Here is a 16,158-nt window from a genome sequence, read left to right as displayed (position 1 = left end):
GTAGCTTGATTAAAAATTTTTAATTCTTATAAACATTTCCTTACAGGCACATCTCTTTTGAAAGATAGGATTTTTTTTAATAAGAAGGGGAAGAAACTGGATATACCACAATTAATTTGGGCTTCCCTCATAGCTCAGCTGGTAAAGAATCCACCTGCAGTGCAGGAGACCCTGATTCGATTCCTGGGTCAGGAAGATCTTCTGGAGAAGGGATAGGTTACCCACTCCAGTATTCTTGGGCTTCCCTGGTGGCTCAGATGGTAAAGAATTCACCTACAAAGCGGGAGACTCAGGTTTGATCTCTGGGTTGGGAAGATCCCCTGGAGGAGGGCATAACAACCCACTCCAGTATTCTTGCCTAGAGAATCTCCATGGACAGAGGAACCTCTCAAGCTAAAGTCCATGGGGTCACAAAGAGTTGGACATGACTGAGCGACTAAGCACAGCATAACACATGTTTGATTTACAATGTTCTGTTAATTTCTGCTGCACAGCAAGATGACTCAGTTATACACACATATACATTCTTTTTTATATTCTTTTTCATTAGGATTTATCCCAAGGGATTGAATATAGTTCCCTGTGCTATATAGCAGGACTTGTTGTTTATCCATTCTATATGTAATAGCTTGTATCTACCAGTCCCTCCTTCCCTCTTTCTTCCTCCCATTTGACAACCACAAGTCTGTGCTCTGTTTATGAGTCTGTTTCATTTTCCAGGATAGGTTTGTTTGTGGCATATTTTAGAATCCATATAGAAGTGATATCATATGCTATTTGTCTTTCTGTCTGACTTACTTCACTTAGTATTGTAATCTCTAGTTGCATCTTCTGCTGCTGCTAAGTCGCTTCAGTTGTGTCCAACTCTGTGCGACCCCATAGACAGCAGCCCACCAGGCTCCCCGTCCCTGGGATTCTCCAGGCAAGAACACTGGAGTGGTTTGCCATTTCCTTCTCCAATGCATGAAAATGAAAAGTGAAAGGGAAGTCGTTCAGTTGCTTCAAATGGCTTTATTTTGTTCTTTTCATGGCTGAGCAGTATTCCATTGTATGTATATACCACATTTTCTTGATCCATTCCTCTGTCAATGGACATTTAGGCCCTTTCCACATCTTGGCTATTGTGAATAATGCTGCTTTGACATAGGAGTGCATGTATCTTTCTGAATTATAGTTTTGTCTGGATATCTGCCCAGGAATGGGATTGCTGTATCATATGGTAATCCATGTTTAGCTTTCTGAGGAGCCTGCGTACTGTTTCCCATCGTGGCTGCACCAACTTGCATTCCCACCAGCAGTGAGGGAGAGTTCTCTTTTCTCTACTCTCTTCAGCATTTATTTGTAGACTTTTAAATTTTGGCCATTCTGACCGGCGTGCGGTGGTAGCTCGTTGTAGTATATATGGATATATTTCTATTTGACTGTGCCAGGTCTTAGTTGCAGCACATGGGATCTTTAGCTGTGGCATGTGGGATCTAGTCCTCTGACAAGGGATCACACCTGGGCCCCCTGCATTGGGAGCATGTTGTCTTAGCCACTGGACCACCAGGGAAGTCCCCCCAGTATTATTTAAATAGAAGGAAGGGGTGGATAGCAGGCAGCAAACTGGTAAAACAACTGTCCCCAGGTGATGGGGTCTGCAGGAGTTCTAGCTTGCTCGGTGTTGCATGTTTTCATGGGGCTTCCTCCTGAGCACAGGCTCCTGGAACCACCAGGTGCCATGAGGTGGAGCTGAGCTGTGGGCGGCCTGGCACCATGCCCCGGTCTCTGTGTCTGAGCCGGGGGTTCCATAGCCCAGGCCTTGGTCCTCTGGAGTGTTACTCCGCTCATGTGTCCCCCCAGCCCTCTGTCCACTGCCGCAGAGGAAGCAGCAGCGGTGCTTAGAGAAGGGGCTGACCCCCTTCAACACCCCATCCACGGCACTGTCCCAAGGGAGCCCATGTTCACGTGCTGGCCAGTTTCAACTCTTGATTGTTGGTGGTATTAATAATGTGTGTAGGGACACCTGGTTTTATTACCTGGGGTGGATGAGCATTTTCCTACATGACAATTAGAATCTGTTTATTCCTTTTCAGTGTTCAAATGGGTTCAGGGTATATTTTTGTAACTTGTTTTTTTTTTTTGACACACATATGATCAGTCTCCAGACACACATGCACTGTCCTCACACACTCAGGGTCTTCTGTCTACATTTTCTTTAACACATGTTTTCTGTATGTATTTCAATTAATATTTTAAGATTTTGCACATTATGCATATTATTTGTCACAGCAGCCCTGGAAAAAGCCCAGCTTGAAAAGCGAAAGCTCCCTTCTGTCCGCCTCACCTGCGCAGGTGACCTTTCTTTATCCATTTCCTGGGAGTGAGCTACCAGTGGAGTGACAACCCCGCGCCGTGGACAGCGCATGCGCAGGGCCGCTCCCCGCCCGCTCCGGGGGCCCCGCCAGCATCGTGTCCTCAGAGGCTCCCTAACAGTCAGGATTCCTGTTCCTACCAACACCACAGAGGAAGAACACAGACTCCTGGGTCACCACTCACCCTTGTGTATTTCTTTGTTTAGCTGACTTCCCTGAAGTGCCTCCAGCGTATTGATGCTTTTCTCTTCACTGTTAGTCCCTCGGTCCAGCAAGAGTGTGCCCAGCACAGCTGGCCCTAAGGGTGAACTTGAACCAACTGTCTGGGAAGCTCACTCTGAAGCTTAGACTTCAGTCCCAAGCTCAGCCACCTGAGCCTCCCCGTGAGCACCCTTCGAAGGCCCATGCAGTGGCGGTCACTGTGAAGTCAAGTTCAGCAGAAACCATTTCCTTTCAGGTCCAGGACCGGGATCACTGGGGACAGGGGTGACATTTGGGCTCCAGGCTGGAGAGAGCAGGGACCACAGGAGACTGCCAGCCCCTCATCTTGGGAATTCCCCAGCAGGGGGGTCTCCAGCCAGAATGGAGGGTGCCAGGTGTAAGCAGGGGTTCGGTGGACCTGTGTGGGCGGGGGAGGTGACGGGGGGAGGAGCGGGCAAAGTAAGTCAGGCTGGGTTAGAACCTGGCTGCAGGACCCCAGCCCGGAACTGCCACCTTCAGCCCCCAGAAACTCGGGCCGGGGCAGGGGCCTGCAGGCCGGAAGGCTGGGCTGAATCGAGGGAGGGCCTGAGGGCAGGAGGGAAGAGCCCCTCCTTCTGGGCTGGGGACGTGGCTGACTGCTCCTTTTCTTAGCATTTGTCAGGTGGTGCACAGACGCACTTCGCCCCACTGTTTTCTTGCCTTTCTTTCTTCTCCTGGGTAGTCTGTGTCCTGACCCCACAAACTTGTGCCTAGGGAGTTGATTTTAATGGAGGGGGTGAGGGCCCTGGCTCCGTCCCCATCCTAACCCCCCTCCGTCTGCCCTTAGTCCACCTGGCGGCACTGACCTCCACCTGTGCTCTGGAGACACCCCCACCCCCCGCCCAGGCTCACATCCCCTCCCCTGCCTCCCATCCCTCCTGGAGATAGCTGCTCCATCCTTCCTTCCTGAGGTTCAGACCAGCGACCCCAGGCCTGTCCAACCCTCATTTCTCACCCCTGAGCCTTGCTGTGGCTACTGACCCTCCATGAGGGAAGGCTCCCTGCCCCCAGCTCTGCCTCCCTCCTCTGTCCTCCTCCAGGCCCCGAGCTGCCTCCTTCTAGCCTGCTCCGTCCTCTCCAGGCCTCCTTCCGGGAAGGTCCTCCTTCAGATGTCACCGTATTACTAGGCCCACACTGACCACCCCATTTAAAATTGCAACTCCCTCACCTGGCCTGTCCAGTCTTCAACTTGCTACACTTTTCTTTTTTCCAAGAAAAACACATGTTTATTACCCACTAGAATGTAAGCTCAGAAAAGGAGGGAATTTTGTTTTGGTTTTGTTTGCTGGTCTGTGAAGCCTCCTGGACAGTCAGGAGCCCAGAGCTGGCTCCCCGTAAAGAACTGTCTAGTGACCCACAGGTCTTTGTGCCTCAGCACCATGCGTGCACTGACCACCATCTCCCTGACGGTGAATGCCCCTGCCTGCACTGCCTCCTGGGTGAGCTGAATGCCCCTGCCTGCCCTGCCTCCCGAGTGAGTGAATGCCCCTGCCTGCCCTGCCTCCCGGGTGAGCTGAGCTCGGGGCTGGGGGTCAAGGATGGCTGGCCGGGGCCTGCCCGAAGGTGGACAAGGGTACTGGCTCCTGTCCCCACAGAACAGCAGGCCTACCAGCGCAAACGGTGCCGGTTCTTCGGAACGTGAAGGGTTCCCAGGGTCTCCTGGCCCCATGGGGAAGCTGAGGCTTAGACAGCGGGGAGGCAGCTGTGGTCACAAACTCCACTGGGGCTGAGGCCCGGGCCTCAGGGGAGAGACTCCTCACACTCAGGCCGCTCCCCTCCAGGGGAGGGGAGGCCCGAGACCCAGCTCCTTGGAGCTCCAGGGCAGTGAGGTGCGTGGGTCCACATCCCATAGCCACGATTTGGGCAGCAGTCCCTCTGGTCAGAGTCCTCCCTGGAGGAAGGGAAGGAGGCATCTCCCTTAAGAGAGGTTCTGCAGCCCTGACCAGACCCTAAAGGCAGGCGAGCAGCAGGGGCTGCCTTGGGCAAGCTTGTGAAGGCCCAGAAGCTCCATGTATTCCTCGTGGGTGATGTATGACCTTCTAACCAGTGCCAGACCACTGCTAACTGCTGGGTGCTCAGCCCAGGGCAAGAAGACACTCCTGCTGGGGAAGGTGTGCAGAACAGGATGAGGGCAGCAGGTAAACATGCCGTGAGAAGGAGGAAGGCCGCCCCGGACACCTGGGTTTTCTCCACGACGCCTGTGCACTCCTCTGGAACATGACATCAGGACTTGGCCACTGGAACTGCCATGCTCCAGGCAGAAAAGCACTGTCCAAATAGAGAAAACAGGGACCACTCCCACCAAGAGAGCATCCCGGCAGCCCCCGTCCTGGCTGATGAGCGGCTGCTGCTTCACTGTCAGTCACAGCATCGCTTATCTTCTAGATGAGACTCACTGAGACACTGGATTGTAGGATGACTCCCACTTCCCGGTTCAGTCCAGAGCTAGCCTGCTTCCTTGAACCCAGGCTCAGTTCTCTGACTCAGATACAGGGCTCCCCACGGCAGTGGTCTTCTCTGCGGCCGTGAGTTAACAGACCCAACTCTGTTTGGCCATGGCTGTGTTCCAGCTGGTCTCTGGCTGGAGAGAGACAGATGGCATTGCCATCAGAAAGGAGAGAGCAGGGAAGTGCTGTTCGTGGAGCTCAGAGGGGTCATACTTTTAGATAAGTCAACAGGGAAGATGGTGCTGAGATGGGGATTTCTGAATGAGTATTTGAAGGAGCTGGGAGAATCAACCACAAGATGTTTGGGGAAGAGTGAGTGGCGCCAGGTGCAAGGGCCCTGAGAGGGCCCAGGCCTCCGTCATCGTCTGGGAGACAAAAAGGAGGCCAGGCAGGGTGGAGTGACAGGCGGGGAGCGCGCTGAGGTTGGGTCTAGCACATCACGAACAGCGTGCTGAGCCGCTGCGGTCCCCAACCTGGACCAATCATCGCTAACATTTGTGTTGTCAGTGTATATGGGGATGTGTCTCAACGTGTTTTATTTTTCTTCTAAACACTGGGGTCACGTGTGATGACATCATGTCTCTGTGTAAACTTGAGCACAGATCTCCTAGAATAAGGAGATCCTTCTATGTAAATGGGCTTCCCTGGTGGCTCAGAGGTTAAAGCGTCTGCCTGGAACGCGGGAGGCCCGGGTTCTATCCCTGGGTTGGGAAGATCCCCTGGAGAAGGAAAATGGCAACCCACTCCAATACTCTTCCTGGAGAATCCCACGGAGGGAGGAGCCTGGTAGGCTACAGTCCATGGGGTCTCAAAGAGTCGGACACGACTGAGCGACTTCACTTTCTTTCACTTTCTATATAAATAACCACAAGCCTATCCTCAATCTAAGTGAACTTCCCTTTGCACTGAAATTCCCTGTTCATCCCCCACATTTGTTCAGTTTGTTCCAGTTGGGATCTGATCCAGGTTCTTATGTAGCTTTCAGTTGCCTATTCATTTTTTTCTTCCAGAAGCTCTCCACCTCATACCCACTGTTCCTTATCAATGACTGCAGAACAGTTCAGGCCTACTGACTTGTAGAATATTTATTTCATTTTGGGGTTGCTCTGATAGGTTCCCTGCAGTGTTATTTAGCTGGTTCCTTTGTCCATGTGTTTCCTGTACCCTGGAAGTCAAATCAAAAGACTTGATTAGGTCAGGTTAAAAGCTATTGACAGTGAAAGGGCAACTCACAGAATGGGAGAAAATATTTGCAAACCACATATCTGATAAAGAACTATATCCAGAAGCTAGAAATAACTCTTACAACTCAACAACAAAAAGAAACAACCCAGTGAAAAATGCACAAGGGACTTGAATAGACTTTTTTTAAAAAAAAGGAATAACACATGAAAAGATGCTCAACTTCGTGACTTGTTTGTGAAATGCAAATCAAAACCACAGTGAAGCCCCCGGTCCAGGTCTCTCCTTTGGAAAGATGTCAGACCTGGCAGTAGCTGACACCTGGAGCCTTAACTTGAAGCTGCAGGAACTGACCAACGCTTATAGGCTGCCAAGTAACTTTCTGGATATCAACATCTTTAATCCACAGACGGTAGGCGTGGGCTGCACTCGCTTCACCCACCTACAAGATTTGCATGTGAACAAAACTACCTGTTTTCAAACTGAAGGAGTCCTGTGTATGACGGTGCTGCAGTAACTTTGAGTGACTAGAAAATGAGCTGGAGCAAGAGAGAACGATTGTATTAATAGTCCCACCACTGCACGGGAAAGTCTTGAAATGGCAGCTCCCTTTTCGAGGAAATGAAAGGGTCTTTGAGGAGTCCTTTATTGGAGAAAAGAGGTAGGGCCTCAAACAGTTTATTAGCAGAATTGCTAATAAACTGGATGGATGCTGGGCATCCACCAGCTCAGAATGAACGCTGCCTACACATGTTCCTGCAGGAGGAGGCAACTGACAGGAACTGCGTCCCCAGGAAGGTGTGCCCATAGGAGCCCTTCTCACCACTTGCCCTCTACTTTCCTGCTGAAATGACACTGGTTGTTACACTAAGCCTCTCTCTCTTTGATCTGAAGCTGGCTGTCCCTGCCCTGGCCTGATAGACAGTCTGGCATTGTGTTCCTTGGCACCTGACTGTACCTTGGAGGCTCTGCTAGGATCCTCTTCTCTGAGGAGAGGTGAGAACCACAGGCAGATGCCCTTTGTGTTGGGTTGAGGTCGGTGGGGATTGGACTAGAAGGCAAATTCTTGGGCATTTCACATGCCAGAGGCTAACCTTGGTGGGGGGGTGGCGTGTGCTGGTGGGGCACTTGTATACTTACTGAGGCTGCAAGTCCAGGGGATTTTCTTAGTCTTGAGTTTAGCCAGGAACACAAAGCAGGGAAAGACCCTGACTTTCCTACTTGCATGAACTTTTTCCTTTCGGAAAGGTGGCAGAGACGTCTAAGCTCTTATTTTCTCCAGGCCCATTCCCAATTTTCTCAAGAGTTTCCCTTGTTGTACTTTAAACAAAGAGAGACCTTGTTGCTCTTCATGGCAGTAATTCTGAGGTCTAAGCTGTCTGTCGTGTGGAGTGAGGTGTGTGGGTTTTCTGGGCCCGTCATCATGGCTGCTTCAGAGTCAGGAGAAAGCCGTGGGGTAGTAGGGGGATCCTGTTGCCTAGACCCCCTCCTTTGTGGCTCCCCAGTCTAGCTGCTGGTCTTTGCTCACCAATAGGTAAGGCAGTATGGGCTGGGCCAGCAGTTCTGCCTCCTCAAGCCCTTGCTACTTTATGGGTTAGTTTTGCAGGTTTGGTGGCTTGAGAGCTGGGGGAGACTCGCCATGGCCAGGTAACTTCCTGAAGGGTGGGAGTGGGTCATTTTATAGGTACCTCCCAGTGGTTAGAAAGGGCATCAGGATGTTGGAACCCCAACATCCTCCCCAGAAGCTAAGCTAGCAGCTGATGTAGATTTCCCAAATCTTAGAGTCTGAAGCAACTTCTTGAGCATGGCAACTTTCCTGGGCTTCTGTCTGGGAGGTGGTGGTTTGTTTGCTGGGGCCCAATATCTATCCCAAGTGGTGTCAAAAGTGAGGGTTCTTTGCTTAGGCTCCCTGTCATGGGAGGACAGGAGTTCTTTATATAGGGTCTCAGGGAAAAGGATTACTGGTTCTGACAAGACCCTGATTGGAGAGATTAGGTTTGCGTTTAGAGTCCATCCAAATGTTGAAGTTCCCTGAGACCGATCAGCTCTCCAGTTCTGGGCAAGCCCCCGAGAGAAGCTTGCTCCCTTTCCCGCTTTTCCAGTGTTGGTGTTGTTGCTGCCTTTTTCATCTGTATCCTCTTTTACTGACTTTTTTAAGTTAAAAATTCCTTCTTTAATTATACACAAGTGCTGGGAGCCTGGCCCCATTTCTGCTGTGCATGTATCCTGACTTGGGGCTTTTATTCAGCAAAATATTCATTCTTCTGTCCGACAATGTCATACTCAACTCTTTTCATATTAAGACATTGAAGAAAAAACCCCCCACAATTCAGGGACTTCCCTAAATTGGTCCAATGACTAAGACTCTGCACTCCCAGTTCAGGGGGCCCAGGTTTGATCTCTGATCAGGGAGCTAGATCCCACATGCTGCAACTAAGCAACCAAATAAATAAAATAGCAAATATTTAAAAAAAAAACCCATAATGTCCACAAAAATATGAAGATCATGCAAAGATAGACTGAAGAGCCAGGCTGAAGAAGACTAAACGAGCAATTTGATGTTGACAAGTAAAGGCCATTCTTGGGAAGGACAGTGTGTGATGAGATCTGTGTTGATGGCTTTGGACTGGTGTTAATCTCCTGACTTTGGTGGCAGGTTAATCACCTGCCTATGCAGGTGCCCCAGCGGCTCAGATGGTAAAGAATCCGCCTGCAATTCAGGAGACCTGGCTTTGATGCTGGGGTCAGGAAGATTCCCTGGAGAAGGAAACAGCAACCCACTCCAGTATTCTGGCCTGGACAATTCCATGGACAGGGGAGCCTGGCAAGCTACAGTCCATGGGGTTGCAAAGAGTTGGACATGACTCAGCAACTTTCATTTCACAATCTCGTGATTTTGGTGGTAGTTCTCTGGCTGTCCAGGTAAGTGTTCTGGTTGACTTTAGGAAATCTACAGGTGTTTAGGGATGCTGAGAGTATTAAAGGGAGTCATGCCTGCATTCTACTCTCAAGCAACTCAGAAAGGAAGAACAAGTGAAGGCAAGTTGTAAACTGGGGAATCTTGATGAATATTTGGAAGTTTTGTCTTCTTAGCATATTTTGTAGGTTATTATGGCAGAAAGCGAAGAAGAACTAAAGAGCCTCTTGATGAAAGTGAAAGAGGAGAGTGAAAAAGTTGGCTTAAAGCTCAACATTCAGAAAACTAAGATCACGGCATCCGGCTCCATCACTTCATGGCAAATAGTAGGGGAAACAGTGAGAGACTTTATTTTTGGGGCTCCAAAATCACTGCAGATGGGGACTGCAGCCCTGAAATTAAAAGATGCTTGCTCCTTGGAAGAAAAGCTATGACCAACCTAGACAGAATATTAAAAAGCAGAGACATTACTTTGCCAACAAAGGTCCATCTAGTCAAGGCTATGATTTTTCCAGTAGTCATGTATGGATGTGCGAGTTGGACTATAAAGAAAGCTGAGCACCGAAGAATTGATGCTTTTGAACTGTGGTGTAGGAGAAGACTCTTGAGAGTCCCTCAGACTGCAAGGAGATCCAACCTGTCCATCCTAAAGGAAATCAGTCCTGAATATTCATTGGAAGGACTGATGTTGAAGCTTAAACTCTAATACTTTGGCCACCTGCTGTGAAGAACTGACTCATCTGAAAAGACCCTGATGCTGGGAAAGATTGAAGTTGGGAGGAGAAAGGGATGACAGAGGATGAGGCAGTTGGATGGCATCACTGACTCAATGGACATGAGTTTGAGTAAACTCTGGGAGTTGATGTTGGACAGGGAGGCCTGGCGTGCTGCAGTCCATGGTGTCACAAAGAATTGGACACGACTGAGCAACTGAACTGAACTGACTGACTGAGATATAATTCCCATGCCATCCAATTCACCCACTTAAAACATAACAGTTCATTTTTAATACATTCACAGAATTGTGCAACTATTACAATTTTAGAGTATTTCCATCATCCCCTGAAGAAACCCCATACCCACTAGCAGTCACTCCTATTTCTCCATCTTTGTCTTATTTTTACAGTTGCTTTTTGACAGTTTGAAAATGTTTTAAAATATAAGATTACGAACTCACAGTATCTGTGTTGTAATAACAATAAGTTATTGGATATTAGAGATTCTTTGCACAGCCAGGGTACTATGTTCACAAGTCACTTGGAATAGTTCTTTTTTTCTGATCGTTAGATTCCTACATCCTCAACCAGTTGCATGTAACTTATATTCTTATTTTGATGGTTTTATTTTTTGCTCTTTTAAAATTTCTTTTTGATGATTTAACATGATTCAAGGTCAAGAGGGTGAAGAGAGTTAGGCTTGGAGGAGCACGCCTTCAACCCCATTCACGTTGCCATGTGTAATCATTTCCAGTTTATCTGTCCATAGTTGCTTTTTGCAAAAATACGCAAACACACACTAACAGATGAGCACCTGCAAGGGCACACAGAGGTCAATGAACCACTCACATGCATGTGTGCCCACACATACTTGAATTTCCCCTCCTCACGGAAAGGAAATCATGCTATACATACACCAATCTACTTTTTCACTTCTTTTTCTTTTTAACTCTGTAAATCCTGGCTATCATGTCACAATCATTGTAAGAAATTGTCATTTTTTTTTCCGTTCCCAGTTCCTTGTGGTGTGGATGTTCATGGTTTGTCCTGTCGTTGAATCATTCTGGACTGTTTTCCAGACTATAGCAGACTCAGCTGCCCCAGTGGCTCTATACATCTGTGTTCTTCTCCCACCCACGTCGTAGGGGGGCCGCCAGCAGAGTATGGTCAAAGTCTTGGGTTTTTGTTTATCAAGTAGGTGAGAAATGATCCCAGTGAAATTTTTAGTGTTACTTTGCATTTCTCTTGTTATGAGCAAGGTTGAACCTCTTTCCCTTTTCCGTGTCTGATCTGTATCCCCCACTAGACTGTCAGCTCCACCAGTCAAGAGCTTTGCTGGTTTAAGTGGTCGTATGCATGGCCTAGAAATATTCTTGGGCCTCTTGCTGCTGCTGCTGCTGCTAAGTCGCCTCAGTCGTGTCCGACTCTGTGCGACCCCATAGAGGGCAGCCCACTAGGCTCCTCTGTCCCTGGGATTCTCCAGGCAAGAATACTTGAGTGGGTTGCCATTTCCCTCTCCAATGCATGAAAGTGAAAAGTGAAAGTGAAGTTGCTCAGTTGTGTCCAACTCTTAGCGACCCCATGGACTGGAGCCTACCAGGCTCCTCCATCCATGGGATTTTCCGGGCAAGAGTTCTGGAGTGGGGTGCCATTGCCTTCTCTGCTTGGGCCTCTTACGGGCTCATAAATGATTGCTTAATGGAGCAATGAATGGGTGGATGAATGAATGAATATATTCAGTACTCCTCTTACTGAAATCAGGCATAAACCAGGAAACAGTATAAATTCCAGAAGAAGAGAGTATACCATCAGAAGCCCCAGAGACAGCCAGAGGGGCCAGCTGGGTTCCAGCATTGCCTCCCACCCCATCCCCAAGTAAAGGCCAGAGGCCTTTCTGCAGAAGAGAAAGTGCTCCCCCCAGGTTACAGGGAGCCGATCTGATCTCTGCCCTCAGACAGAGGGGGTCAGTGCAAGTATGCCTGCAGGCCTCCCATGTAACCCAGGCAGGCCCTGCATCCTCCCTCCACCTCTGCCACCCCCACCCACAGTGGCCCAGTGACCACAGAGACAAAGTGGACGTTAATTCGTTTATTGGCCCGTCTCGGGGAAGGCGTGGGGTGGGGTGTGAGACTCCTTAGAGCATCTGGGGGCCCATTCCGTCCTGGGGGTCCTGCGGCGGCCTCAGCGGTACTTCTCCGTCAGGACGCCGGATACAATCGACAGGAACTTGTCCCAGGCGGCGTGCACGTCGGCCGTGAAGTCGGCGGGGAAGTGCGAGGCCAACGTGACCAGCAGGCAGTGAGACAGGAACTGGGGCGGGAGGGAGAGCGGTCAGCGCTGGCGGCCCGGACGAAGCTCCGCCTCCGCGACCTCGCCCCGCCCTCCGGGACCCCGGCCCAGGGAGCAGCCCCGCCCCGAGGCCTCGCCCCGCCCCGAAACCCCGCCCACCGAGACCTCCTCCAGCCCCGGGGCCCCGGCCCCGAAACCCGCGCCCGGGGCCCCGCGCCCACCTTGAAGTTGACCGGGTCCACGCGCAGCACGTAGGCGTGCAGCTCGCTCAGCTTGGACAGCGCGCTCGTCACGTTGTCAATGCTCTTGACCGCGTCGCCCACGGCGGCCACCACCCTGGAGCCGTGCGCGCGCAGCTGCGCGGAGCCCGTGTGCAGGTCGAAGTGCGGGAAGTAGGTCTTGGCTTGCGGGTAGCAGGAGAAGAGCCTGCGGGCAGCAGGAGAAGAGCCGGCGGGCGGGCGGGCGAGTTAGTGACCGCTCTGGGTGACTCTTGCGGTAGCCGCTGCTCAGTACTGCCTGGCCACCTCACCCTGACCGCCCGTCTCCAAGTCATTCCTTCCTTCCCTCCCTCCCTCCCTCCGTCCACGTGATTGTGGGGACCTGGGTGCTGGGCCCCGAGAGACACAGGTGACCCTCAGACCGCCCCCATCACCTCCTCCTCCTGCCTCTGACCCCCGAGACGCTCCTCACCTGCTCATGCTCACTGACCCTCCTCACTGACCATCTTCAGTGACCCCCTCCTCAATGACCCCTCCTCACTCACCCTCCTCACTCACCCTCCTCACTGACCTACACGGTCCCCTCCAGGCTCCATCCCAGCCCACCTGGTGCTCACCTCTCCAGGGTCTCGGTGCCAATGAGGTCCGCCTGTGTGGAGATCTTGCTCCACATGGACACGATGATGGTCCTCTCAGCTCTGGTCAGAGACATGGTGGCGGCTGAGCCGGAGCTGGGCGCGCTGAGAACTGGCGTCCTGGTGCTCAGTCCCCAGGGTCCGCTTATATACGTGAAACCAGGGTGGGGGCCACTCTGTGGTCATTGTTGGGGGAGGGGAGGGGGCCGTGGGTGTGGATCTCTTATCAGATCCAGTGACCATGGGTGGTCAGGGCCTGGTGGGCTTGGTAGGGTGAGGGGCTATCACTCCGGCCACCCTTGCTGGGCCTGACCAGACTCCAGGGGAGATAGGGGCCCAGTCAGCCCAGGAGGTCATCCTGCGTTTGCAGCCCAGCGCTGCACTTTCTTGTCCATTTCAGAATCCCAGAATGGGAGAAGCCAGAGGACTGCCCATACACTGTCCGGTTTCCGGCTGGCCCGTGCTCCTGCTGGCCCCATTACTGCTGGACTAGGCTGTGGCTGGACCCACATGACACCTCCCCCCTGCCCAATGCACACACTGGCTCTAGAATCCCTGGGTTTCCTCCAAGAAAACAATGCATGGTCTTGCCTGGTGGGCCCTGAAGAGGGAGGTACTGGCTGGTTTCTGAAAAGCTGGGGAAGTGGCAAGTAAACAGAAGAGAATCCTTCTAATATCGTGTGATTTTAGGTTCTGCAGTGTTGCTCACCAAGTCATAACTTAAACAAAGTGAGGCAGATATGCCTTTCAATTTTATTTCAACCTACAATACAATTGATTTTTTTTAGTATGCTGCTCTGTGAATTTTGACACGTGTATAGATTTGTGTAACCTCACCCACAATCAGGACACACAGCTCTATCACCCCCAAAACTCCCACTGGCTGCCCTTTTGCAGCCTCATCTTCCTCTATCCCCTAAACTGACACCACTGTACTTCTGTCTCTTTTAACAATGTCCTGTAAATGAAAATATACAGCTTGTCAACATACAGCATGTCATCTTTCAGGACTGGCTTCTTTCTCAGCATAATATTCTTGAGATACATGCATGTTATTGCCCGTATCAATAGTTGGTTTCCTTTTACTGCAGAACAGTACTCCGTGGTAGTAATGTTCATTCATTCTCCCACTCAAACGTGTGGGTTTTTCCCAGTTTGGGGTTATTACAAGTAAAGCTGCTGTGAACATTCTTGTGTAGGTCTTTATGTAAACATGTATTTTTATTTCTCTGGGATAATACCATATCTAGGAGTAGGATTGTGCTAAGTGTATGTTTAACTTAGTAGGAAACTGCTAATCTGTTTTCCGGAGTGGCTTCACCATTTTGCATTCCACCCAGCAAAAGTCCTAGCTGCTCTGTGTCTTTGTCAACACTTCCACACGTTGGCTGTTGTGATGTTTTGGGGCCGTATGGCGCACTGGCTTCAGTCTGCATTTCCTTGACAGCCAGTGACGTGGAGCGTCTTCTCACACTCTTGTTTGCCATCCAGGTTTTCTCTTCGCTGCAATATCTCTCCTGGTATTTTGACCATTTTAAAATGGGGTTGTTTGTCCTCTTACTGTTGAATTTTGAGAGTTCTGTATGTATTCTGGATGCAATCATTTGTCAGATATGCACTTTGCAAATATTTCCTTCTAGTTTGTAGCTTGTCATTTCATCCTCTTAATAGTATCATTTGCGGAGCCAGAGTTTTATTTTTTGATGAAGTCTAATTTATCAAGTTTTTCTTTTAGGATTCATGTTTTTAGAGTCATGCCTGAGAATTCTTTGCCTAATCCCAAGTCACAAAGCCTTTATCTAAGTGTTTTCATCTAAGACTTTCAGAGTATTTCAGAGTTTATGTTTTACACTTTGGTCTGTGATCTATTTTGAGATCATTTTTGTTTAAGGTATGAGGCTTAGGTCCTGGGTTGTTTGTATTTTCTCTTTACCTATGAGTGTCCAATTTATCCAGTACCATTTGTTGAAAACACTATACTTCCTCTATTGAACTGCCTTCTCTAACTTATTTGTAAGCGATTAATTGCACATATTTCTGCACATCTATTTCTCTACTCTTTCTTTTATTCTACTGTCCTATGTGTCTATCCTTCACCAAAATCACACAGGCTTTATTACTGTAGCTTTATGTCATATCTTAAACTTAGATAGTCTCCCAAGAATGAGAGAAAACATTTGCAAATCATATATCGGATCAGGGACTGATCCAAAATATAAAAAAATCTTACAAGTCAAGAAGAGACAGCTAACTGAAAACTGGGCAAAGTACTTTCATAGACATTCCTCTAAAGAAATCATAAAATGTCCAATAAACACGTGAAAAGGTGCTCAGCATCATTACTCATTAGGTAAGGTAAGGTAAGGTAAGTCACTTCAGTCGTGTCCGACTCTGTGCGACCCCATAGACGGCAGCCCACCAGGCTCCGCCGTCCCTGGGATTCTCCAGGCAAGAACACTGGAGTGGGTTGCCATTTCCTTCTCCAATGCATGAAAGTGAAAAGTGAAAGTGAAGTCGCTCAGTCGTGTCCAATTCTTCGTGACCCCGTGGACTGCAGCCCACCAGGCTCCTCTGTCCATGGGATTTTCCAGGCAAGAGTACTAGAGTAGGGTGCCATTGCCTTCTCCGTACTCATTAGGGAAATGCAAATCAAAACCAAAAAAGATAGCACATCATACTCACTAAGATGGCTGTAATCAAAAACCCCAGCCTGAACTCTAATCCTAACCTTACCTACAGCGTATAGAATGGCTCTATTTAAAAGACAAAATGACGATTGTTGGTAAGGAGATGGAGAAATTAGAATCTTTAGACTGCTGATGGGAATGTAAAATGGTGCAGCCACTATGGAAGACAGCCTGGCAGTTCCTCAAAAGGTTAAACAGAGTTCCCACATGACTCAGCAATTCCATTCTGTAGTACACACCCAATAAAATACATCCATTTGAAACCTTGTACTGTGTTCATAGCACCGCTATTCATAACAGCCAAAAAGTGCAGACAACCCAAATGTCCTTCAAGTGATGAATAGGTTGAATCAAGTATGGTATATAATCTAGACAGTGGAGTAGTGAAGTGAAGTGAAGTCGCTCAGTCGTGTCCAACTCTTTGCGACCCCGTGGACTGTAGCCCACCAGGGTCCTCCGCCCATGGGATTCTC

General features: G+C 49.5%; 1 protein-coding gene and 1 pseudogene across 1 annotated transcript; one reads left to right on the top strand and one right to left on the bottom strand.

Annotated features, from left to right (window-relative positions):
* The first annotated feature begins 132 nt into the window (after positions 1-132).
* LOC133238007 (sorting nexin-12-like) lies at positions 133-7,232 on the top strand (annotated as a pseudogene).
* A 4,697-nt stretch (positions 7,233-11,929) lies between these two features.
* On the bottom strand, positions 11,930-13,075 carry LOC133238008 (hemoglobin subunit zeta). Its single transcript, XM_061400546.1, has 3 exons — positions 12,981-13,075; positions 12,367-12,571; positions 11,930-12,166 (listed from the first exon to the last, which is right to left on the bottom strand). Exons 1-3 carry the CDS (start codon positions 13,073-13,075, stop codon positions 12,038-12,040), a joined length of 429 nt encoding a protein of 142 aa, XP_061256530.1. The 3' UTR covers positions 11,930-12,037.
* Positions 13,076-16,158: the final 3,083 nt, after the last annotated feature.

Source organism: Bos javanicus, chromosome 25, assembly GCF_032452875.1.
Source record: "Bos javanicus breed banteng chromosome 25, ARS-OSU_banteng_1.0, whole genome shotgun sequence".
Taxonomy (NCBI): domain Eukaryota; kingdom Metazoa; phylum Chordata; class Mammalia; order Artiodactyla; family Bovidae; genus Bos; species Bos javanicus.
The sequence above is the reverse complement of the archived record's forward strand: the minus strand, read 5'-3'. Positions and strand labels throughout refer to the sequence as shown.